At 44.8% G+C, this 25,942-nt stretch overlaps 1 protein-coding gene across 1 annotated transcript in view; it reads right to left on the bottom strand.

The window, feature by feature from the left end:
- Positions 1–1,053: 1,053 nt before the first annotated feature.
- CACHD1 (cache domain containing 1) overlaps positions 1,054–25,942 on the bottom strand; it is a 200,322-nt gene continuing 175,433 nt past the window's right edge. Inside the window, exons 16-27 of the mRNA XM_032844869.1 lie at positions 25,705–25,815; positions 20,070–20,192; positions 18,687–18,786; positions 18,478–18,594; positions 16,143–16,303; positions 15,735–15,821; positions 14,652–14,768; positions 13,385–13,536; positions 11,904–12,065; positions 10,534–10,611; positions 9,835–9,936; positions 1,054–1,382 (exon numbers count right to left, since the gene is read on the bottom strand). Of these exons, the coding sequence (XP_032700760.1) occupies positions 1,144–1,382; positions 9,835–9,936; positions 10,534–10,611; positions 11,904–12,065; positions 13,385–13,536; positions 14,652–14,768; positions 15,735–15,821; positions 16,143–16,303; positions 18,478–18,594; positions 18,687–18,786; positions 20,070–20,192; positions 25,705–25,815 (1,549 nt within the window). The 3' untranslated portion in view covers positions 1,054–1,143. The remainder of the gene's footprint in view (positions 1,383–9,834; positions 9,937–10,533; positions 10,612–11,903; positions 12,066–13,384; positions 13,537–14,651; positions 14,769–15,734; positions 15,822–16,142; positions 16,304–18,477; positions 18,595–18,686; positions 18,787–20,069; positions 20,193–25,704; positions 25,816–25,942) is intronic.

The raw sequence follows: 25,942 nt of genomic DNA, 5'->3' as shown, positions 1-25,942 counted from the left end.
ACCAATCGTGAATCTTAAAAACATCTTCCCTTACGTACTCACTATTCTCACAATCAAAATGGGACATTTGAAAATTGATAGTCTCTAACCCAAGGAGAAGAAATCCATCCCTCCCTTAGCTGAAAGGCTGGGGTTGTAACATTAGGTTTTGTAGAAATCTAAGAAAAGCGCTGTATGGGGAGCGGAAAGGAGTTAAAGAGAAACATTAGAATTTCTTTAAAGACATTTTGGATTCCTCTGTCCTCTCCACCTCTGTCAAACACAGAGAAAGAATACTGTATCACAAATAAAGATGTGTTTCCGTAAAACGACGTTCCAAAGAAAATGTACGTAAACAGGTCGGAGAGAAAGATTTCTTCATTTTCCCATTTCGCGTCCTGGGGCAGTGGGATGGTATCCGTTGCCTAACAGAACTCCTTAGTCAAAGAAGCACTTCATCACACACAAAACAGCTACGGATGACTGCTGAACATTTCTCCTGTGTCTCCTTTTCTTTCCCCCGAAGTTCGAGAATGTTTGAAAGTTCAATAAATAGTAGAAAAATAATCCTTTACTTAGAAATTTTGAGATGCATCATTAGAGCTCACCAGGAGTTTCCAAGAGCGACTGTGGTATCCCGGTACCACTAGGTACCGCTGCGAAACCAAGCGACATCTTCAAAGCACACGCTCCTCCCTGGGTTTGCCACGCTCTCAGTCTCCGGCCGGGCATGCTTCTCTCTCTTCCAGTTAAGGAGAGCCGAATGTTTCTGGCTCCTTGGAACATTCCTCTGGCTCAGCTTAACGAAGGTTCCCCATGTTTCATTTATGGGTTTCGTCTCTGTTTGGAGGTCTGCCTTCTGTTCCATTCCCTTAGTACGATGGCAGGCTCATTAATCAGGCTTCTTTCCCCTCCATTTCGGAGCCAGACTTGCATTTTCATGAGTGTGAGTCTGTTGTGGTCTCTCCTCTTGAAACATGTGAATGGGCAGGAAAGGAGTTCAATCACTCTGGACGAAGTGCGCGCACACACACACACACACACACACAGGGGGTCTCTTGCGATGGAGTCTCTTGCGATGGAGTCTCTGATGCTGGCTCTTTTCCCCCTCCAGAACATTCTGTCCCTCCCAGATCCCGTCCTCCTGTGGCGGTGAGGGGAGCGTTAGCATTCCGCGTCGACAGTGTGTACTGTCACGGCCGCCTGTAAGTGGTGGCTGTGGTGTAGCGTGGGGTGGTGGGGGCGGGGGTGGGGAAACTTGTGACTTAGGAGGGCAGCGGTCTGAGGCGGGGTATCCAGATCCAAGTCCTCATCGTGGTTTCCCACGTCGACCCCAGCTGACAAGGGGTCATTGTTGCACGGGGGATTCTCACTGTCTTCCTGCGGGCTCATGGTACTGTAACCTGGAAAGGGAACAGAACAGGCAGCTAAGAACTTCCAGATGCAGGGGACAGGACTTCGGATGCCTACGACGCTGGGAGATGCTCCTGTCTTTGTGCTACCTGGCGGCCCACGTCTGCAGGCTCCCAGCGGACGGTCAAGTGACTTATTTCTAAAGACATCTTTTGTTAGCTATTCTTTTTCCACAATTACACAGTAAGACCATAACCGTTTTAGACACCTGAGAGAGCACAGATAAGGAAAAAAAAAATCTAAAAGCAGCCTTTTCCCAAATCCCCAAATCAACAACAAAACAAAAACTAACATCACCGCACATCCCCTCTGATCCATAGATAACTACCATTGACATTTGGGAGCTATCCTCCTACACCTTTCCCAGAGATAAAGATTAGGACTGTTAATTTTATCTTAAGGAAAAAAAGAAAGGCAGTTTCAAAAAAAAAAAAAAAAAGTCGTAACGGGACTCGGATTGAGTTGGGGGCCGGGGGTGGGGGGGGAGCGGGGCTTGGACAGGCCTGAATGTGGCGTCACAACACAGTGAGAACAAAAACGATGGCCACCATCACCTGCACACCTGCTCCGTGGCAGGCACCAGCATCCTGGGGCTCCCACACCCCAATCAGGCATGAGGTTTAACACCCATTCGACGGGTGACGGAGATGACGATCAGAGAGGTTAACGAACTTGCTCAAAGTTTCACCCCATGGAATACTAACTCCACGCACACCCCTAGCAACCAGCAAAGGAATCAACTATTCTCTGTATAAGCTGGCTCACTGTATTTAAAGATTAATTTCTTTCGGTATTCTAAGTAATACATGTTTCAGAAGAAAATGCCCTTGCTGATCAAAGGATTCCATTCCAAGAACCCTGGCATGTTTTTAAATATTGCAGAAATCCCCTTTAAAAATGTTGAGAAGTGACAGCTCATTAATATTTCCACTGCATCTATGGTTAGCATCCATCAGCACTCGCCCATGGGTAGCACTAGTCACGTCTGTGGCTGCGAATGTATGCTCGGTGCAAAAATGAGAAAGGCAATTCTCTGGCCTCAATGAAACCTTTCTCAAATGACAGACTTATTTAAGTCGGTCCAACTCAATGAGCATTGTTTTTTGTGTACCTACTAGGTACAAGATACTGTGTTAGGCATTGTAGGAGACAGCAAGGTGAAAACCTGGTCCGTATGCAGGGAGCTTAAAAGCTAGTGCTTGGGAAATAAAGCCAACACAGGGCTGGGTCTGCTCAATTATTCATTGACAGAAGACCATTATGGGCCAGAGGAGGAGGCGATGAACCATGAATAAGAGATGTCTCTTTTCCTTGAGGATTTCACAAGTGAACAGGAGACACATATTCATGAAGCTAGGTTTATTCTACTGCGGATAATGGTTTAAGTGCTATGGTTGAGGTAGAACTGAAATCTAGGACACAGAATAACTGCGGCTGGAAGAATGAGAAAGCTTCGCAGAGAAACTCCTGTCTTAGTTGGGCTTTAAAGGATGTGTAGGAGTTTGGTAGGTGGATAGGAGCAAGAGGACAGAAGAGCACAACTGCAGGGGTGTGGAACCCCAAGGCCATTCCTGTACCATGTGGCTAGGGTGAGTGCTGGTAGGCAGTTGGAGAATGTGGCAGGAGGGAGGTGAAAAAAGGGTGTTATAGTTGGATTATAAAGGCCATGTCAAAGGAGAAAAAAATGGAGAAACCACAGAACGTTCTGAACAGACTGAAAAAAAAAAAAAAACAAAAAACCCAGTACGACATTTTCTGTGTTTCAAAGAGAGTTCTGATGGCAGCTTTTTCTTATGAATAAAAAGTGGGGGGGACAGTTAGGTTATTTCAAAAGCCCAGATGAGAGACTAAGAATTAAAACTATGGATACGGGATTGGACAGATTGAAAAGTACCTCAGGAGCAGAAACAAGAAAAGTTGGTAAGCTATTAAAAGTGAGAGGGTTGTTGGTGGGTGCTGAAAGAGGGTTAACAGGGACTGTGACTTGGGGTCAGGATGGTAAGACTTAGAGATCCCCAGTCCCAGGAATGAAAATGAATTTTGTTTCAGATTTTTTTTTTTTTTAAGATTTATTTATTTGACAGAGAGAGAGATCACAAATAGTCAGAGAGGCAGGCAGAGAGAGAGAGAACGGAAGCAGGCTCCCTGCTAAGCAGAGAGCCCGATTCAGGGCTCGATCCCAGGACCCTGGGATCATGACCTCAGCCGAAGGCAGAGGCTTAACCCACTGAGCCACCCAGGGATCCCTGTTTCAGATACCTTGATTTAAGAGTCTGTGGAGATGTCTAGCCAGAAATGCAGGAGTGTTGGCCATGAGAAGTCATGCAGATAATGGGGAATTCAATGACGTATGGGTCTTGGAGAGTCTTCTTGGTGCCAGGTTGGGGGTTGCTCACCAGAAAAAGGGGTAAAAGTGAGGCCCCAAGAAGTCCACAGTCAAGAAGGGGAAACACAGGTATTAAAACAGAGGCATACCAAAAGGAACACCAAAGCTGGTTAACTTGGCTTAGGATACCTGAGGAGGACACTTAAGGTAGCTCTTATGGGAGAGAAGGTGTTCATTAGGTCAAGAGAGGGGTGGAAAGGTACCGCAGGCCAGGAGATAAGCAAATACAAAGACACAGTAGCCTCAAAGTCTCTGGTGGGCTTGGGGGATGATAAAAAGCTCGGTATGGGAGAGAAAGACATAGGAGACACTGCTGGACACACAGGCTCAGACCAGATCAGGAAGGCTGGTTGGGCAAGGGATTGGGACTTAGGGTAACAGGCAAGAGGGTGAAGGGGAGTGGCAATGATATAAGGTGGTTGAAGAAGATTCCTTGTGGCAACGGGGAGGCTGGACAGAAGGAAGGAGGGGGGATCAGCGGCTCAGAGGACAGGAGGCTGGAGTGTTGGCCCAGGAGAGGATGAGGATCTGGAGAAGGGACAGTAGCGGTGTTAGAGCAAGTAGCTGGCTTCAAGGGACCACTGGAGAGCTGAGTGGGCTGATTCCGGTGGCCAAATGGACTTGCCTGGTGAAGCTGCCAGGAGAGAAGACATCCTTGGACAAGTCTGAGGTATCTAGGTTTAGGGGCTGAGGAAACAATGATGCCCTCCCTCAAGAGTAAGGGATTGGGAGCCCCAGTGAGCTTCTCAGCTTGGGCAGTGCTCACCCAGGAATGGGACGGCGGGCTCTGAAACCCCAGCTACAAAGCGCTCGGTGTGCTTATGCTACCAGGTGCTTCACATGCAGGGGACGTGAGAAGAATGTACACTTCCAGCAGAATCTCGGGGTCTTGACTGATTACTGTCGGCCAGCCATTAGCGCTGGGCTGTTTTTATCTTGCCTCAGAGTATATCCTGATGGCTTCCCATCTCCACTCATTTACAAGCACCCATGGTAACTGTTAGCTCATTTGCACATTCGTGACAGCCCTTCTGCTGGTCCCCCCCCCCACCCCGCCCCACCACCACCATCGTCTGGCTATTGTGCTTCATGCTTCGGTTTTTAAAGGTCTTCTCTGGGAAGCAACCCAAACCCCAGCTTTCAGCCCACATGCGGTCAGATGCCCCTTCTGTGAGTTTAAATGGCATTTGCACACATCTCTCACTCAGATTTTTACTACATAATGAACTTCAGGGCTGCCTTGTCCATGAGCAAAGCCTTATTTCGGTACTCCTAATACTTAACACAATGCCTCACACAAAGCAGGCACTTCATTATTCAAAATCACATGACTGTGCTCCCAAAACAATGGCGTTAATTTTCCGAGTTATCTGTGGTTTCCCCTAGTGTGACATTCAGCAGGCTCACCTAACAACGAAGATACTCCAAGATTCCCTGGGCCCTTCCTAGGGCTTCCAACCTAAGAGTCTAGGGATGTCCTAAACCTGGCTGGTCATCAGCTCAGGGTGGTTTTGACAATTGAGCGGTTCCCAAAGCAACTCAGGGGCACCCCTATTTCTCCTGCTCTGGCTTTCTGAGGGGAACCCCCCAGTGGAGGCGCTTCCAAATTGAACCACTTGTTCTGGGGACATTGCTCAACCCCTCTACAACTTACTCAGGCTTCCTCTTATCTCAATAACTAATGACAATCTGGAGGGAGGGATGGCAAGCTGTGGAGGAGGAGGAAAAAGCCAAACACATGCTCTCACTTAACAAATGGAGTGTTTACTTAGCACCAAGCAATTCTGTTGAGTGCTGGGAACAGTGATGAATAAGACAGACTCAGTCTGACTCATGGAGGGGGAAGCTCTATTGAAGACACAAAGGATATCAGCAAACACTTTCAAAGGAAAGATTTCTTTACTATCTAAACATGTACACAGTGAAGTCTTTGCAAAAATGACCTCAAGCAAAAAGTAGGCTTTGAAAAGGAGGTCGGGTGTTCATTAAGAACAGAAGAGTCAAGGAGCGCCTGGGTGGCTCGATTGGTTAAGGGGCTGCCTTCGGCTCAGGTCATGATCCCAGAGTCCTGGGATCGAGCCCCGCATCAGGCTTCCTGCTCAGAAGAGAGCCTGCTTTTCCCTCTCCCTCTGACTACTTGTGTGCTCTCTCTCTAATAAATAAATAAAATCTTAAAAAAAAAAAAAAAAAGAACAGAAGACTCAAGATTAGGTTGTGGCTCTTTGGTATTCTGCTTACATATTTAGCTGTTGGTTCCTGAGAAACCTCTCTTGATGGTTAGTGATGTTAGGTCCCTGGTAGGGGGAGGCCGGGAGGGTGCCTATGACTCACTCTCCACCTTGTGGTCACAGAGAATAACTGCAGGAGACTGTGCACCTCTAGAAAATGGTCTCCTGCTGCACCATGTAGGTTTTGACCAGGTTTTCAAGGCTCAGCATTTGCCTCTGAAGCTTCGTGGAATTTGCTTCACTAAAAGGAAACTTCCCTTTTACAAAGAAAAAAATATGGCTTAATACACATTTGCATAAAGTTTCTAATGAAATAGTAACCAACCCATGAATTCACAAGGAACAAAAACACATCGGTGGTTTTTAACTTAAGTAAGCCAGCTGATAATCGGAGCAAGATATTTTCAGGAGAGAGAAGAGTAGAGCACATATAGAACTGAAAGCATCAGTAGGGAGTAAACTTTTTAATCACTACCTGTGAGCATAACAAGAAATAGTCAACTGCTGAAAAATCATCATTCTAAGCAGTCTTAGAATATTGACAAAAAATTTTCGTCAACTTCAAAAACTATTCCTACTTTGAGTAGTTTTTTTTAAGACAGAAAAATTAAGATTCCTTTGAAGCATAAAATTCTCTTGAACACATGAAATACCACAGACCCTTGAACAACAGGGGTTTGAACTACATGGGACCCTGTAGAGGCCAGTTTTCCATAAATACAGGGCAGTAGTGTAAATGCATTTTTCTCTATGATTTTCTTAACATTTTCTAACTTATTTTGTTGTAAAAATATAGTATGTAACACATGTAACATACAAAATGTGTATTAATCCACTGTTTATGTTATTGGTAAGGCTTCCGGTCAACAGTAGACTATTAGTCATTAAGCATTTGGGAAGTCATGGTCAAACATGGATTTTCAACTGTGCCAGTTGCGGCGGGTGGAGGGGGCGGGGTCGGTGCCCCTTATGCCCACCGTGTTCAAGGGTCAACTGTATTTCTAAATAAAAATACAGCTTGGAGTCCCCAAGTTTGACTTGGTCATGTTCAGTTTTAATTCTAGGAAGATCACAGTTCTAAACCATACCACGGAAAGTCTAGGCTGTTCAGTATTTACATATTTATGTCTTTTATTCTTTTGAGGTTCCCTTTTGTGTCTCAGAGCCAAGGACTCATGTGGAAGCTCTCTCACTGGGTTGCAAAGAACCATGGGGCTAGGATTTTACCAGTTCAAGGGCCAGCACCAATGCCACCTCCCCTCCAGGGGACGTCCATGGTTTATGTGCTGATAAAAGTGAACTATCTCCCTATCTTCTGCTTTGTTCTGGGCTTTTAAGGAAGCGGTAATATTCAGCCTTTTATCTGTCTTATGAATACATGCATTCATTTACAGTTTCTTGCTAGACTGTAAATTCCTTGAGGGCAGAGTGGGTATGGAGGTAGGGAGGTCAACCATGAGCTCAACACGCCTGCTGTATGTTATCGTGTTCAATGCTTACAACCTCACCAGGGAGAAATTTCTCCTCCCATTTTTTAAAAAAAGATTTATTTATTTATTTATTTGACAGACAGAGATCACACGTAGGCAGAGAGGCAGGCAGAGAGAGAGAGGTGGAAGCAGGCTCCCCACTGAGCAGAGAGCCTGATGTGGGGCTCGATCCCAGGACCCTGAGATCATGACCTGAGCCGAAGGCAGAGGCTTTAACCCACTGAGCCAGCCAGGTGCCCCTCCTTCCCATTTTTACCATTAGAATACTAAAGTCCAAAGTAGCCTCAGAAGATCTCTTAACCTGCAAAGATGGGGAGAGGAGGGCTCCCAGGGAGCTATCCTTGACCCTATCTTCTAAGTTCCTCCATACCCTCTGGTTCACAGAAATGAGGCCGCCCCTTCACCAAGTCCCTCCACTAGGCCGAGCAAAGAGCAGGTGCCCAATCCACGTGCCAAGCAGAAGAACACAGAGCCAAGAAAGGAGTGTGCTGACCAAACAATCAATTAGATTTCCTTGTTGTGACGTGGACCTATGGTTGGCTTATTCTTGGCATCACAGGGACACGAGCACTTGATGCCACCACGCTTAGTGACCCGCCACACAGGCTCAGGGATAGGACACCATGCAGTTAAATGCTACTGATTTTGTGGTGCCTTTGGAATTACATGGCTTGTCAATGCCCTCCATTTCTTTTGGTGTTGCGTTCTGTCTGCATGAGAAACTATTTTTCATTCCTTGGGGATAACAGGGACCCAATTATTGTGAAAAACGAAAACAAGCAAGCCCTTAGCTAGATCCCTTAGCTTTCAAATACTGACACTGCACTCTTCCTTTTATCTAAGTGTTGCTTCATATGCCATTTTCCTAAGACAATGGGAGAGCTAATGGAACATCGTAAACGTCATTCAGAATTCCAACTTTGTATTGAAGCAATTTCTATCCAGGGAGAGAGAGAGAGACAGAGAGAAAGGATTCAGTATTTCTGCTGAATAAGAAATTATTTCTGTTGAACTTTAGTAGCCTCAAACCTGTTTTATTATTCAAAGGAGAAGAGGCACAGAACTGCCTGGCAGAATGAATATATGAAGGTTCAAAGGTTTTTAGGAGGGGAAAAAGAGCAGAAAAGTCAAAGAAACTGAAAAATTTAAGTTGTGCTTTGACTCTCCATAGAAACTTGAAGTTTCTGCTTAGTTGGTGGGAATAATGTCATTCAGAGCCCAAATTAGGAGACTCCAATTTACAAATCAGAGTTTTGGCTTCTCCTGTTTTCCGAAGGGAGTCTGAATCCCTGGCTCTCATGTAAAAGGCAGCACTGGGCGCCTTGATGAATACCCACCCCTGCATTTTTTAGCACAGGGCTGGGAGCACACGGTTTGAAGACATCCTTTTTTCTTTTTCCTCCTCCAGGGTAGATGTGGAGAAAGAAGAGTCAAAAAAAAGGTATGAATGCATTATCTATGCATTTAAAAAAGACCTGATTCTGGGAAGAAAGTAAAGATTTCTGGAAAATTAAACAGCCCTATGAAAAACAAAAAGATCTTCCAATTACAGGAGAGGCCCCCCCGCATCTTGCTACTCCAACAACATGTCTGCTGTCCTCTGTGACGCTAAGCCACACGGACTCTGGCAAGGTAAGAAGCTAGGTGGTGGCCAAGTCTTTGGTACAGCATGTGGACCTGAATAATTCACAGCCCACTCAGCCTTCGTGTCTCCTCACAATCCAGCCCCTACCCTTTCTGAGCATCTCAGAGCCGCCTTGTACAACCGCCATGACTAACTCTAGACACCAGTCCCTCTGCCTCTAATATCCTTTGCCCCCAGCTGTTCTTTCTTCACCCTTTAAGCCCAGTGCAAATTGTGGTCTCCTTGGTGAAGCCTTCCCCGAACCTTCCAGGCAACGCTGGAGGTCAGGACAAGGAATGCCAGAAGGAAGCACGGATTCCTGTCACGTCCCAAGTGTACGTGGCTGAGAGCGCCCGTGAGGATGCTGTTGTTCGCCAACTAGCAACACCGTGTGGTAGGACCTACAAGGACTGCCAATGACCAAGGATCAAGTGGAGTGGTAAGCAGGTTCCATTTAGACAACATGAATCCTCACGCATGGAGGACACCTAGAAAGCAATCTGTGTGCCCAGAGGTCCTCTCACTTATGCCTGGGAGTGCAGAGACAGAATCAAAACTACCCTTGGGCTCCTATAAATGTGCCATATTGGAATGTGTCCTTTGGAAAACTATGTCAGAGTAATTCACTGGAGCACAGAACAGGAGGGAGAAGCGTGGGTGTGCGCACCGGCCCACAGGAGCCCACCGGGTTCCTCAGAAGGAACCAGAACTTACCATGATCACTTTCTGTTCCTGATCGGCCCCAGTAGCGACGCCTCCGTTCTGGGCTGTGTGCGTGTCGTTCGATGACGGCAGCTATGAACCGAGTATTGCTGACTGCAGGAAGCAAGGACAGTTAGTCACGCGCGTACCGGGATCTTCAACGCATCAAGCACATTTGCTCTGAGCAGGCTCCTTCACACGTTGGAGAGAGAGGATAGTAATTTTTTTTAATTGTGAGGATTAGCAGCCGTGAGATGTCCCGTCTCTGACATGTGTTAAGAAGATACGTTCTGTGGAGTCCAAGGCCAAGGTATGTATCTCTAACGGAACTTTGTTTTGATAAAGAAATACTGCCCACCCCGAGATATACACAGTTAATTCCCTGAGGTATTAAAACAATGTATGCCCGATGACTGCCTTTCTGAACTACTACTAGGCTGGGAAAGGAACAAGGAGGAGAAAGAAAATGTAGGGTGAGGGGTTTTAGGCCAAAGCACTTCATGCAAAAAGGAACAACACGAGATCTTTTAAGATTTTTCTAAAACAAAGCAAGCGCGGACACTCGTTCTAATAAAAATGGGAGAGGAAAAACCTTGCTCATGTCAGAGATTCTTAAATTCTAATATAAGCCAAAAGGATGTAAGAAAGAACGTTTATTCTGGGTTAGTCTCCCGCTGGCACATTCTGCTACAAGGCAGCTTGAATACTTACTGATGCCTCTGTCCTCGTGGCTGTCATCGTCCCTTTCATCTCTGTCATTCTCCAGGTTGGACATACGCACTGACATTTCTACCCATCATTAAAAAGAGAGAAACATGACTATTTAATCAAACAAAATCACCCACTTTAATACCCTGCGGAGTGCTCGTCTGATGGCTGGGTGACAGCGTCCCATCAAGGATGAGTCCAGACTTGGAAGACAATGCACTGATGTCCCAGCCTTTTTTTTTTTTAAAGGAGAGGGGAGCAGGAATCAGAAGAGGGAGGACCAGAAGCGAATAATCAATAGCGACACCCGAGGTCAACTTCTAAAGAAAGGAGAGAGTAAGTTGATAGAGGCTAATGGATCTTTAAGTCTCTACTAATGTACCTAAAACCGAAGGGAGGGGTCTGAAGCCACGGCTGAGTGTGCTGGTAACGTGGGGCTACAAAACCCATCGGAGGCCAGGTGTAACGTAACACTGGATGATAGTCACATCCTGACCAAAGGGAAATCCTGGCACCCGAATCTTACCAAAGGGAAGGAGCTGTGTGATCAGCCCTGTTCCTCAATCAGGCAACATTATCCTAAGATCGTCCCTCCTTCCCCTCATCAGCACCGCCGCCACAGTGAAATATTCCAACAGTAACCCGCCCTGATTGCTGCAAGGCTGAGCCAAGTGGCTCCTGACCAAGTCCAGGAAGAATGGTGAGTGAGCCTTATCTCCGAAGAGGTCAGCTTAACCCGTCTCTGGAGGCTGTTAGGGAGGCCGGGGATGGCCATTCAATGGTTTTGTCCTCGCAAATGAGCACAGACACCACATTTAACTACTGGTAAGGAAACCATGACCGCAGATTATTCATTTTGTATCTGACTTCCATTACTTATGCCATCTGAGAGATGAGATGATGGCCTTACATATGCTCATTCACGGTATGTAATAATAGCGGCAAAAGAACAGATTCACGACCCTGCCAGTCGTGGCCTGGGTCATTTTGCTCCACCTGTCTGAACAGCAGAGACCACGCATTGGAGACGAGGGAAGAACCAAACTTCCCACGCGGCATCCCAGCTCCCGGGACTGGCTAATTCCAGAGGCCGGCTGCGGTAGGCTAATGCTGCGGAAGAGGAGAGAACAGCTAGGGATTTTCTGGGGAATCCAGATGAAACTCAAAGGGTCTAGACATTGAAGAGTGAGCCACGGGCTAAAGGAGGAAAGGAGGCTTTGGGGACGGGTGAATCTTTTCCTTGGGAGCGGAAAACGCAGTGCCGTTCTCCTAAGCGCTCAGCGGCTTCCTCGATTGGCTGCCGTCCTTCCAGTCTTGGAAGGACACGAGCGAGGCTGCTGCCTCCTGGAGCTTTGGATTCACTTGGAGCTCACCTTGGGCAGCCAGGGGAGACATGTGCTGGTGACTCCGGCGATGAATCTGATGGCGGTAGGCGTACACAGCCAGGACCAGGACCATGATGCAGCCCATGATGCCTCCAGCCACAGGACCCACGGGGGCACTTTTGATCATGTTCAGTGTCACCACCTCGTCACCTTTGTTTAAACAAACAGATGTCCCTCGTAACGGCTTCCCAAGTGTGGCAGGCAGTAAGGACGGGGATAAGATGGGAAGGAACAGAGAGGGGCCGGGTTTGGTGGAGACAAGGGCAGCTGCTCTAAGTTCGGGAAGCATCAAAGAGAACCCACCAGAACTTGGGAGCAGGGGCTTCCTTTAATCTCTGGTTCTTAACTTAAACGTTGGTTGCTTGGCCCAGCAAGTGCACCCCTGGCAAGGACTACTGAAACCAGTGAGGCGATGAGAATCACTTAAACGTGGGCTACCCAGGGCCAAGAGCCTAGCTCCCCACGGTGTGGGCAGCTCTTGGAAGACATGTCATGCAGTACAGAGCTGAGGCCAATGTGAGCCTCTTAGCATAGATTTATGGTACCGGGTGTCCTTGATGGCAATGGATCTGACACACGACCCCTAAAAAGAATCACATTTCAAAGCTCATGGTTTCCCTTTAAAACACTATTTGCACCCCCAAGCACCAGTCTGCAGGTAGGTACATAAAGGGATGTCTTAGAACAAGGTCACTTCGACTGTGTCCTCATCTGGTGCAGGGGTAATGTGTGAGCTCAGGACCCTTCCTCACCTAGGAGGAGCTCTTCTCCTACAGACAGGTTAATGTGGGGAGATGTTAAAAACACAAATAAAGGTTTAAGTAGCTCACCTGCCAGGTAAGCTTTAGCTCCAGAAGACACTCGTGCTAGCTCCAGAAAAACACTAAGAAAATCTTAGGCAGGTGGTATTTTTGAGGTCTTGGGGTCTGGTCCCAGACATGTTCCTTTCCACAGGGCCCCCATCCCCCATCCTAATCCACCCAGACCACATTAGATAGCTCCGGTTTCTGTTGGCCCCAACACCTGAAGTGCTGATCTGGAGCCACAGACTTCTGCTCTGCAAACGTCGCGAGGGAAGGCTGCAGCAGGAGACTGACATGTAGTGGCCATTCCACCCACCGCTGGCCCTGTTCTTCTGACAGCTGGGACTCACATTCGAACTCCACAGCTCAGCCACACAGAAATCAGGCCTGACGTTTCTCAGAATAAGCTTCATGGGAATGAATTCCAGGCTTGTAAAATTTGGCAGGAAACATGGCTGCTTACTCTGCACAGAACATCTAGCCAACTTTGAAGGTAATTATCTGCCTTGGTTTTGTAACTAAAAACTACTGGCAAAGAAAACAGGAAAATAGGGTAGAGGATCATTTTAAGAGTTTTGTTCTAGTGTAGAGGCAAAAATAAAATATATATATATATATATATATATATAGATTCAAGAATCAAAATATTCCAGGTTCCCAACATACCTATCGCTCCCATGTCATCCACATAAGGACTCTTGGCTCCCACGATTCCCCCAAAGCATTCTTTCTGGGGCGCACAGTAGGATTTGTCCAGGTGGGTCTTTCCATCGCTGTCCACCATGCACCACTCACAGTCCAGCACACCAAAGCAGTCCCTGCCAGAGAGATAACATTGAGTGTCCCAGGAAGCAGAGCCGGGCAGAGGACAGCATATGAACCTGGCCATTAGACAGCTCTCCAGAGCACCATTACTTACTATGCTTTAAGTCCTTGAGCTTTAGTTTCCTGTCTTTATAAAAGAAGAATACCAACAGTCTGCCAGGGGACAGCTGTTTTATGTCTCTCAACAGCTAGGAAATGAGAGACGTAAAACTGTTCTCCCTGTGGATCATTCCACAAAATCCACACATCACAGATCAGTGCAGGATTATCCCAAATCATCTTAAAAGACCAAATGGCCCCAAGGTTTGTTAGACTTTGGCCTGACCCCAAGCGTCGGGTCATTCAAAAGAAAAAAAAAAAGGAAGGAAGGAAAAATGGTCATATAAACTGGGGAAATACTGATTAAGTTAAACAGCTTTCTTACTGCCAATTTCTTAGAACTATTCATATGTGAAGTGAATTATGATTTTCTGAGAGAATGTATGCAGTGTTTCTCCAATTTAACTGATTTTGAGTTACTGCCGGACATCCCAAATTCATCTCTGATGCCCGACAATTCCTCTGCTAAAACATGCACTGAAAGTAGAACTGGCTGCCCCTTCTACCCACAGACTGTTTCATCAAATGGCAACTTGCAGTGGCAAGAAACAAATCAGCCGGCTCCCACCCTTGGGAGCTATCCCCAGGATGGCTAGTCCCAAACATCCTAGAGGGGAGGGACACATCGTTTCTGGTTCTCAAAGCTACCATGAAGCCTATCTGCTTTGTAAGACGGCAGACTCAATGAGCTATTATGTGTCACATACCTGCCCCTTGGCCCTTGCTCCTTCGGGCCATGTCCCCTCTCATTCCTTTCATTTCAAGAATAACTTTCCCATCCACGGATGATGTGACTGACATACAGTACAAATGCCACACAGCTACAACAAGTGGACACTGGACAACATTAAGTCTGCTGGATACAAGGCTTACAGGAATCACTTCTGGGTCTGAAAAACTAGTACACCTTTAAGAAAAGCTCAGTGAGGCTGCCGGTCACCACTCCCTCCTCGGTTCTACTCCTGCAGCGACTGTGCTGATGTAGAAGCAAGCACCAGGCAAGGCTTACCCACTCTCCATCCTCTGGCTGCACCTGCTGTTGACACACTGGTGAAGGGCATCCTGCAGGCCAGGGTCAAGAGCTGTGTACGTCACTGGCTCCTGGTGGACCTCGCAGCTTGGATTTCTAGGCAGGGGCAAGTCTGCAGGTTAGGACCAACAGTGCTCACATTCCAAACTCATCATGTCTCTGGCCCTGGATAGCGTCAGACAGATCCGGGCTTGAATCCTGGCCACTTAACTGGATGGAACCGTGGGCCAATCACTTAACCACTCTGAGCATCCATTTGTTCATCTTTATGTACAACAGAAATAATTTTAATATACATATGTAATATATAATTTTTTATATACATACACACATATATATACACAAATATACACATATATACAAATATACACACACATATATATATACACAAATACATATATATACACACATATAAAGTCATAAAAATCCCACAAAATAGGAATGTGTATAATCAGAAGTGAAAGTTATCTCCCTGACTTACCACTCTACATCTTTCTTTTCTGAGGTCATCGCTATTAACAGTTTAATGAGGGTCCCTTTAGACATTTTTTCTACACTTAAACATACAACTGTGTATCAGTACACGCAGGATTCCTTCATTTAAGCTCTAGAGAAGGGATTTATCCCAATTTATTTAACTGTGGCCATAAGATCTGTCACTAAGATAAAGAATGCTAAATTAGATATAAGCGCATATGTGTGTATGAAAGGTACCTACAGATCCATCACAAGGTTAATTTGAAAACAAAGTGACTCAATGTACATAACATATCTGTCGCATGTGAATGCTGGTAACAGTCTGGCAGTTTTTTGTATGGACTGCATATAATTTTAAACGTTTTCACAGCGTTTAAATGTAACCTGAAAGAGGACTTCGTTTTAAGACCTGAACTCTGACTCAGTGAACAGTTAAGTCATTAGAATGAATCATCTTCTTATACCACAACCCAGAACACATCTATAAAGGAGGCTCCCATGTGCATGTATTATACATGTGTGTGTATGATATATAGATAGATAGATAGATATAAAACACGTATTTATGCAATATGTGCATTTTACCGGTTCTCTGCATTGGTGAGGTTGCCGGTGCACTCATTGACCTCTAGAGGGCACTCACAGGGACATTCACATTCATTTTGTTCCATTCTGAAAGGCAAAAAGAAAATCACTATGCAAAGGGTCAATGACAAACTTTATACTGTACAGAAGAATGAAAACAGAAGACACTGTGAGCTCGTCAAAAGGGACAGTTAAAGGGAAGTTAGGACCAAAGGTTTAAACACATAATTGGCCTCAATCCACGACTCTTTGGCAAATCGCAGAGCGGGAAACACCTCCATAGCCAGGACCTTCTTCTTCTCCGGGATACACCCCTGCACTGTTTATTTGGCAGATGCCTCGACGAAACGCCCGACATTGGTTCAGATAGTCAACAGCCGAGTAAAGAGAGCCCCACTGCATTTTTACCGGTGACAGTTGAGACAGAGCCGATCCACCATGCTACAAGCACAGAAGGCGAGGGAGTCGCACGTTTCATTGACGATGCCAACGAACGCATTGGTTCCTGGGATCCTTGCCAGTCTGTACTTCGAACAGTGGCTGCCATGCACGAGGTTTGTCAAATCTCCCTGGAGACAATGGAGGTTGTCAGAAGTGACAGACAACAATGCAAAGATTCAGCCCTGCCGTGGTGAAAACAACCCTTCGACCACCTGCTGAAAATAGCTTACAATAAAACTTCATTTCTGACTACAAAAGTAATAGAGAGTTACTGCTAAAAGTTGGAAAAATACAATTTTTCCTTAATACCAGAGATCATTCCCAATTCCCATTTAACAGTTGTGTATATATTCTTTTATCTATGCTTCTACAGATACAATTTTTATAGCTGTGTTGTAATCTTTTTTTAAAAACACATTACAATGTATCGTAACGTGAAAGTAAGTGCAAGAAAAAATGAAAGATAACTTTTGGGTAAGGAATAGTTTAAAATGATTTCAAGGGCAAACCTAATCCACCAGAAAACGTGCATTCCTGCTCCACCTTGGATAACAAACCTCTGTTCTTCTAGAACAATAAAATTTAAAAACCAGACTCATTAACAGTCCAGTTTCCTGGCTCCAGGATATGAAATAATATTTAAACAGAATAGTTAAATAACTAAAACAAGCATCCATTTCTTCATTCTATGACAAGAAAAATGTGATTGCTCCCCGACATGCCCAATCGGTCTACCATACAGAAAACCAAAGATTCTAGAGCAGTACTGTGAGGCTGAGTATGGCCCTCCTTTTCTGCATGTGTATCAAATGTAGCAGGCCAACTATGTGATCCCATGCTCATTTCCACTCCAGTTATCCCTTCTACGTGCACGGTGAGGCAAAGCTGAACTTGGAGAATTGTGGCACCAAATAGATTCTTAGAGGTCTAGATGAATTTTCCCCTGCCTGGAAGACGCCCGCCCCTACTATATCAGCAATCATACAGGCCTATCATCCTGTTAGCTCCACTAGCCAGAAAGGCCCCAGTTCCATTTTGGAATAACTTGAGCTGTTAAGAAATTACTCTAATTCATCTTCCACTAAAATTTTGCATTTCTGAACGATTTCTCCCAGAGTAGCCTGGCTTTGTCTGCTGCAGGCTCAGGAAGTCACTGCACCAATGGTAGAAGACACACAGAGGAAATCAGACTTTCTTAGAACCACTACTTACCTGGCAGCTCCCTTCTCATTGCACTCAAGTGTGTCAACATCTCCTTTAAGGAGCGTGTTCCTTAGAATGGGATGAAGTCTAAACATAGTCATCATGAGTTCCTTTACTCTGATAGCACTATCTCACTGACCTGTTCATTTTTTTTTTTTAAAGATTTTATTTATTCATTTGTCACAGACAGAGACCACAAGTAGGCAGGGAGGCAGGCAGAGAGAGAGGAGGAAGCAAGCCCCCAGCCGAGCAGAGAGCTGGATGTGGGGCTCGATCCCAGGACCCCGAGATCATGACCCAACCTGAAGGCAGAGGCTTTAACCCACTGAGCCACCCAGGCGCCCTGTTCATTTTTTAAACTCTCCTATTCCCCAATTGTTTTTGAAACTGCTTTTTTGAGAGAAGGATTTTCAAACAACCCAATGCATCTTTAAAATTTTTAATTACACATTTAATGATATAAATATTCTAAATAAGGAGCGTCCTTCTTGTGAATAACTTTTTGAATGTTGGTTCTGTCATTACCCATTTTAGTTCTTTCCCAGTTAAGATTATCTGCGAAGTAGTAAGAATATTCTTAAGATCTTTAACCATACCTAGGTAAGTCCGCAGTGATCTCAAATCAAATACTTAAGAGTGCTCTAAACTACAAAAACGAAGTTATTTTTAGATGATCTACATGAGAGTTCCCATCTAACTGGGTAGATGACCAAGAAATGACCTAATTTGGCCTTAGGAATTTAGGGAGGCTGCAGGATCTCGAGAAGACAGGAAGAGGGAACACATGGAGCCACACATATTTACACAAGAGTGTGGGAACAGAGTGCAGCAGACATTTCAAAGCGTTTCGGATGCGTGAGTCTTTAAACAAACAAAACCAAAACAAAACACCGAGTGTGAGACCTTAAAATATTCACTTCCCCACTCTGGGCTTTATACCCCGTACTGGTCGACCTGGAGAGCTGGACTGAGGTCCAGTCCTATCGTTCAGTAATTCTCAGGCAATGCAACAGCCAGAAGTCCTATTCGGATACTAACCAGGACTCCGTTTCCTATTCCGCGGTGGGATGGGATGTGAGAACGCAAGGGATCAACTTACCACAAGGCTCGTGTTGAATTTATAAAACCTCTGGACTGTTCTGTCACTGAAGCTGTTGCACAGGTTTTTTTTTACAAAGTTGGGGTGGTTCAGGATGTCGTTTGCTACCAAGGGCTCCTAGCAAGGTCAAGCAGACAGAAGACACAAGCCATGTAATTAACGCACCACAGGCTGTGGGAGCATGGAGCTCTAGGCTTTGCAACAAGTACCTTGTGGGTAATATGCTGTTGTTCCACAGGGGCGTGTCCTTTGGGATCAATGAGGGTTGGATGTGCCACCAGATAACCCCGGTCCTCCATTATGAAGCACCTGTGCCGAGAACAAGGGACATCCCTCAGGAACACACACTTTCGACCCTCTCAGCATTTATCTTGCTAATCCCGAAACAAACTGCATTTATCTCAGTAAAAAGTCACTGAAACGAATTCACTGAAGATCGGCTGCAGGAAGGTAGACAGATACGTTATTATTATTATTACTTTTTTTAATGGGCTCCACGCAGGGTGTGGAGCCCAGAGTGGGGCTTGAACTCATGACTCTGAGATCAAGACCTGAGCTGAGATCAAGAGTCAGACACTTCAGGGACTGAACCACCCAGGCGCCCCAATGGACACATTATTCTTGAGCTGACAGATTATCCCGTATACTGCTGATGGTAACAAAGTTACACTTGACTCTGAGGCTACCCACTTAGCTCTTACAGAATGTGTCCACTTAGTCTGAGGCAGATGGACTAAAAAATCTTTTGCAAGGGTATGTAAGTGGCTAGTTTATTCCTCCTTCAGAGGACGGAGACTCTGAAGGATGTGTCCTTGGGCATTTATAGGCAAAAAATTTAAGTAAGCCATACAATTTCTTCTTTTGATGATAAATATATGTAAAATACAACCTTCAGGGACATACAAAGATATATTTGATGGAAACACGAAATAAGCAAAGCCAGAAGTGCTCTAATCAAGACTACGTGCTGCTCTATTTTACCCAGCAAGGGTCGTAACACTGTGCGATGGACCCCGCATTTCCCTATGAAGGGCCAATGATATTTAGCAGTGATATGAAGCAGCGGCCACGAGAGTGAAGAACGCTGTTTTAAAAAGTGGCCTGCATTAAATCCAGGAAATACCCTGGCTTTGATCAGACACGTTCTTTTGAAATCGGGAGGTGAAGACTTTTTTAGTTCCATGAGCCTCTATGTGGGGAAATGTAAAAGGGAACAGTCCCAGTGCCTGAAATTCCCATAAAGACTTTGGCATAGTAACTAAGTTAACATCAAAAGTACCCTCTGGGCTTTCTCGCACCCAAGATCTGGGAAACCTCTAATTATTGACTCAGAGAGAAATAAGAGCTTTCAGAGAATTCTGTGCCACAGTCATTCTCCTTATTATGAGACAAGTGTGTTTGTCTCGATCATAAACGCCAGGCATCTTAGGAAAATAAAAGAACAAAAACCTTCGTAATTGAACACCCAGGCCATGGACTGAATTTCTGGTCTTGACCATGACAATGTGGTTGCCATTCAACTAGAGATATTGGACATCATTTTCTTTGTATTTTGCAGCTTGACAGGAAAATGGTGTCCCTGAAGGGCTTACCGTATTTTGTTGCCACCATCTTGGTTACACACCGGTAGTAAGTCCATAAGAACCTTGTAGAAGTATCTAAGTGTGAAGTCGATGCCCATCACAGCCACAGTATGCCCGGAAGATAGCTGAGTACTTCACGTGAAAAACAGTGAGAACAAGAGGCACGTCTTAGTTAAAGGTAAAAGTTATGTTCGATCGTAAGGACACTGTATGGTATTAGAAATACATGCCTACTGTTCCTCCACATTTTTCACCCCTATAGAAATGACCAACTAAATGACTGACTTAGCACAATATGGAGATTTGCTGAGAGAAAAACTTAAGGTTAAAGGTAGAATTTTCTAGTAAGACCAGCCCAAAACATGGGCAGCTGTGGACTAACCCTGACTCTACATGTTCAGTGGCTGGACTATTCTTCAACAAGACTATGGGAGTGGCAGGAAGAGGCATCAGCAGGAGACTGGACACAGGACTACTCTGGTTCCTCCCAACAAGGGACCTCCAGACAACAAGGAGCCTGAGTGATCCCTTTAATGATTGCCCTCATTTTATTGGTAAGGACACTGGGATCTCATACAGGTTAACTGACTAGTGTAACCTCATACAAAACTCTGTGAAGAACTAGGTCTCATCTTCTTTCTAGACGCTAAGGTTGGCTCTACTCAAAACACAGCTCTGATTCTAGAATGAAACTCACCTGGTTCACAGGCCAGTTTCTTCTCCAATCTAAAATGCTACCTTCAGAAAGACAAGCACCAAAGAGGATAAAGTTGGGTAGTACCACATGGTGCTCGCTAACCTTTTCGCTGAGGAATCAAGCAGATCTGGGGTCAAATCCCGGCTCCTTTTGGTTTCCATGTGTGTAGCTCCTGGGAGGGTATGTAACCTCCCCAAGACCCAGTTTTCTGATGTGAAAATGGGGAGAGTAGTATCTATCTCACAAGGCTGTCATCGATCTTAAATGAACCAGTGTGTTTACCGGGCTTTAGCAAGCTACCTAACCTATCCAAAATACCTAGTAAAAAGAAGTTACTCTAAAGAAAACCAACCAGGGCTTAAAGCTCAGACCCAGACAGAGAGTCAACTTACTATTCTTCCAGAGAAAAGCTAGCTGCATCAGAAGCATGCGCTTCTCACCTGGAACCTTGGTTCCTTCTAATCTACGATCACAGGCATTTGGAAAGGTTTGGGTTATTTGGCCAGTGAGCTCCCGGACCTTTGTGGCTAGGAATGTGTAGGATTTACCCAACGTGGGACATTACAGGGGCCCATCATTACTATCATCCACCTGCCTGATTTCTTACAAAGTACCGACAGAAAAATGGGGCTCTTATAGACAAAAATCTTAAAAATAGTAATTGGGATGCTCAGAAGAAACTTCCCAAAGGAAAATAATCCTTTGGAAAATCAAAACTTGGGACTGAAATTAGCTTCGTTATGTAGACAACTGTCTCCTCCTTCTAGTTACTGTCAACATTGACACTAACTTACATCATTCCCAACCTTCACTCCCCACCCCCTAACCCCCAACAAAAAACCCCTGAAAACCACTAGAAGGGACCTTGACCTACAGGGAAATTTCTGCCAGAGCTTTGCTGTCAAAATTGTTTGGCAGGAGATGAATGAGGACCACGTTGTGGGATTATCTCTGAATGGTTATTTCCTCAATAAGAGCTTTCTATTGTTCTGCTTGATTTAGTTCACTTAGCATAATCCCGTCTAGTTTCATCCCTGTCCTTGCAAGTGGTAGGTATTCATCCCTTCTGATGGCCGAGTAATATTCCAAGCAGGGAAAGACAATTATCATATGGTTTCACTCATATGTGGAACAGAAGAAATAGCGTGGAGGGGAAGGGAGGGAAAACTCAATGGGAAGAAATCAGAGAGGGAGACAACCAGGAGAGACTCTGGACTTGGGGAAACAAACTGAGGGTTGCTGGAGGGAAGGGCATAGGGGGATGGGATAACTGGGTGATGGGCATTAAGGAGGGCATGGGATGTGATGAGCACTGGGTGTTCTATGCAACTAATGAATTGATGAACACTACATCACTATTATATGCTGGCTAACTGAACATTTAAAAAAAAAAAAAAAAAAAAGCTTTCTGTTGTTACTGAAGCCACTTAAACTCTACCACAGCAGAAATCCAAGACTTGGTTACCCTACATGGGATTTGTGTTTTGTAGCAAATAATGTTTTACTGAAGTATCAGTCCTTACTTGTCCAGGAAAGAGTGAGGCGTCTAAACAGCGGGCGCCATTATGATAATATTTACCGAGTGTTCACAATTTATAGGTGCTCTGGTGGGCATCTGAATACATCATTTCAATTGCTTCTCACAAAAACTTTATGAGGCATTATCATTTCCAGAACACTGAAGCTTGGACACGTTAAGTATTTGGCCAAAGTCACACAGTGACTAACTAGTGGAAACAAGAATGTAAGCTCAGGGTCTTCAACTTCAGAGCTTACGCTCCTAACCAGTATGGTCTATTGCTTCCTTAAAGATGAAGGACATTTAGGAGTTTCCAAGCCATTTTACGTGACCTGTTCAATTTCCTGTGACAATGTCAGGAAGGAATTGGAGTTCCCATTTTGTAAGGGGAAAATCAGGCTTAGAATGGCTGAAAGACTTAAACAAGATTGATCACCTTTTACTTACGATCGAGACACCAGTTCTGGCTCTTCCTACAATACGAGAGTGGACTTGGTGAAAAATGCAACTCAGGTTTTTCTGGGACAAGTTAATTTTGTTTCTAAACTTCCCCTGTGTAACTGCCATCTGCTCCAATGTGCTCAAAACGCTGAAGGAAAAGCTTGCGTATTCCCCATATAAGCCTAGCGTTCATATTTTTACCTGCATTTTGAAAATGTACAGTTACCATAGCAACTCATAAAGAATACCACAGAAAAATCAAACCAAGCCTACATTTCAAGGTACAAAGGACCTCGCTGTTTGCAGCACTTCTATGAGATTTTCGCTGCCCAAGACTCATCTGACCAGTCCCTTAATCACGGATTGTACTTCATCATCTCTGTTAGCATTAACGTTCTCCACACAATGCACACCTAGATTCTCAGGCTATTAATAATTCTCATGGAGGAATCCCAAGGCAGTTAACTAGGATAAGTGAATGCTGCGTTAGAAAAGCCCCTCCCCAAGGTATCAGCGATCACTTCTGAAAACCAAAGCTGAATGAGAGGGCTTCGTAACCTGCTGAACACTAGCTTAAGTTCTCTTTTCTGACCTATTAAAATGCTAGAGGTTTAAAGCAGAAATAGCATGATCTTAAAAGTCACTGTCACTTATTTGGGACTCGACACTGTCAAGCACAGTGCTAAACACTGCACAGGCATCATCTGTAATTCTCATTATTTTATCAGTTCAACACAGGCATCGTCACCTTGTTTCATCAATGAGGCTTTGAGAACTCATGGAACATAGTCATAATACAGGTATTTAACATTTATCAAACCCTTACCATGTGCCAGGCATCCCTCTAAGAGCTTCATGTGTATTATGTAACATAATCCCTAATCATTTGAGACAGGCCCTAATATCCTTCCTTCAAGGGTGAGGGAACCAAGGCAAAATGAAACTCATTCACAGTCACAGAAGCAGCAAATGGCAAATATACTTTTTCAGAGTAGGAACCCATCTTAGGAGGAGGTCAGGTTCTCAGGTTGGTGCATGAGACCAAAATCACTGGGAGGTGCTTGAGAAAAGCACCTCTGCACAGGCCGTCTAGCAATGCATCCATTAAAGCCACAGCTGCTCTGGTTGACAAACAGAAGGGGAGGCTGACTTGCATTCTAAACTCTGCTGAGCAAAAAACCACAGCTCTCAATAATAAAATCACGCTCAGCTCTGAGCCAAATGTTCAAATGATCGAGTCCATGGGACTGCATACTGATCAAGGCAAGAGCAGATCTTATTCCCGGAACACAGTCTCAGCAACTGGTGGACAGAATCCGGGACTGCAGCGGCTGATTCTCATTCTTGTTCAAGTCAAACAGCTGTATAGGTGAAGCACACTGAAGAAAGCAGCCACATGGGAAGGGAAGGGAAGGGAAGGGAAGGGAAGGGAAGGGAAGGTTTTTCTAACTTGAAATCCCTTATCGCCATCATGCTTCTTTTGGGCTGACACCAGAAATATTTATAAATCAGCTAAATGAAGCTTCTCCCACCTATTCCAATTTTAACAACAACATGTACACAAATGTAAAGTGTGTTAAAATCGGCACACCTCCCTGTGGCCACGCTCTCCCCATGTCCCCGCCCCCCCACCGCCCCCTGCCCCACGAGAAGTACCATATGGAAGGAAAAGATAATAGCACTCGCTAACGAGTGCCAGGTGGCACAGCGTGACAGAGCCAATACCAAGTAAGACACACAGGCAGCCATTCTCTTTGTGCCCCCCCGCACCCCCAAGATCAGAAGCCCAGGACTGGCCCACTGTCATTGTCATCAAAGACCAAGGTGGCTACCTTCTCCTCAAAGAAACCACCTTTGTTTACTTCTTCCCAACCGATGAGACTACATGGGAGAGATGTCAAGTCTCACTACGCAGACAATAGGAGATGCATGCCTGACAGATGGTCTGTTAATGAGAACACTGCGAAGTTCTGTTCTAAATGAGTATTTACTTGTTTATATGTGACAGAGCCGTACAGATCCCAGGCCCTGCAAAGCAATCACTATTTGGCTGGCGGCAGGCCCCTGCTTTCCAGGGAGACACAGGTCATGATATTGAAATTCCGACACAGTACTGCTTCCCAGTTCTTGCCCCCAATGAACTTGCATTAGAAGAATTCTCCTGAATGTCAATCATTTGATATATAATGAGCACCAGTGAACAGCATAAAGTTAAGCAAGAAAAAATCTGTCTCCTGTAAGTTTTAAGGCATCATTACGGGTCCCAGCCAAAATATGGGCTTTCTTGGTTGCCAGAGAGAAACACCTCTTTGTATAATGAAGGCACTAAAACAACAAATGTGACTTGTCTTTCTACCCAACGTTTCACTGCCATTTGTTGCTTAAATACTGAAACCTCCAAGGCCTGCAATATAAAGTACCCAAAATATATTTACAGTGATACTGACATTTAATAGCATTCTTGGAAAATCAATTTGCAAAATGCCTTTTTAGTTTTCAAGAGACAGTATAAGGACAGTGACGATAACTACAAACTCTGATATTCTAAAAAGTTAGACCAAAATAAAAGAGGTAATAACACTGGAAAATCGATACTGTTTTTTTCTTCACTGAACAGGCTCTCTGCTTAGGAAAATGCTCTCTGGTAGTAACTGTCAGGATCTTTTTGGGCTTTCCTCAACTGGTGAAGAGTGGTATTTCTACAACTGCCCTACTGAATCTAACATCTCTTTTCTTCTTCATGAGAAGAAGGCCAAGAGCTTTTCATTTACTCAACCACATGATAACCTTGTGAGGTAGATATTATCCCCATTTCACAGAGGACGGGAGGAAGCTCAGGGAATCCAAAACGACACAGCTAGAGAAGATATTCAGACTCCAGACTGCCTCCCATCAAAGGTCATGTCATTCATCCTTGGGTGTCTACTGGACTTCCAAATTCTCAAAATATCCTTGATATGCTTAAAAAAGGACTAAGAAATTATTACCTGGATGAATGGATTGTGTGACTGATGGTTACCACATAGCCAGCTCCTCCAACATCTAAGTAAGGGCCAGTCAGAGAAATCAAACCTGGATTAGCTACTGCATGGAGATACCTGACGGAGACAAGAGAAAGTCACGTTGTTTTAGGGTATGAAAAACTCCTCTGTAAATGTCAAAGAGAAGTGAACCTTTAACTCTAAAAAGCATTTATCATGAATTGCGCCTACATTACATTAGAAC

Source organism: Lontra canadensis, unplaced genomic scaffold, assembly GCF_010015895.1.
Source record: "Lontra canadensis isolate GAN:19392208 unplaced genomic scaffold, GSC_riverotter_1.0 scaffold158, whole genome shotgun sequence".
NCBI classification, from domain to species: domain Eukaryota; kingdom Metazoa; phylum Chordata; class Mammalia; order Carnivora; family Mustelidae; genus Lontra; species Lontra canadensis.
The sequence above is the reverse complement of the archived record's forward strand: the minus strand, read 5'-3'. Positions and strand labels throughout refer to the sequence as shown.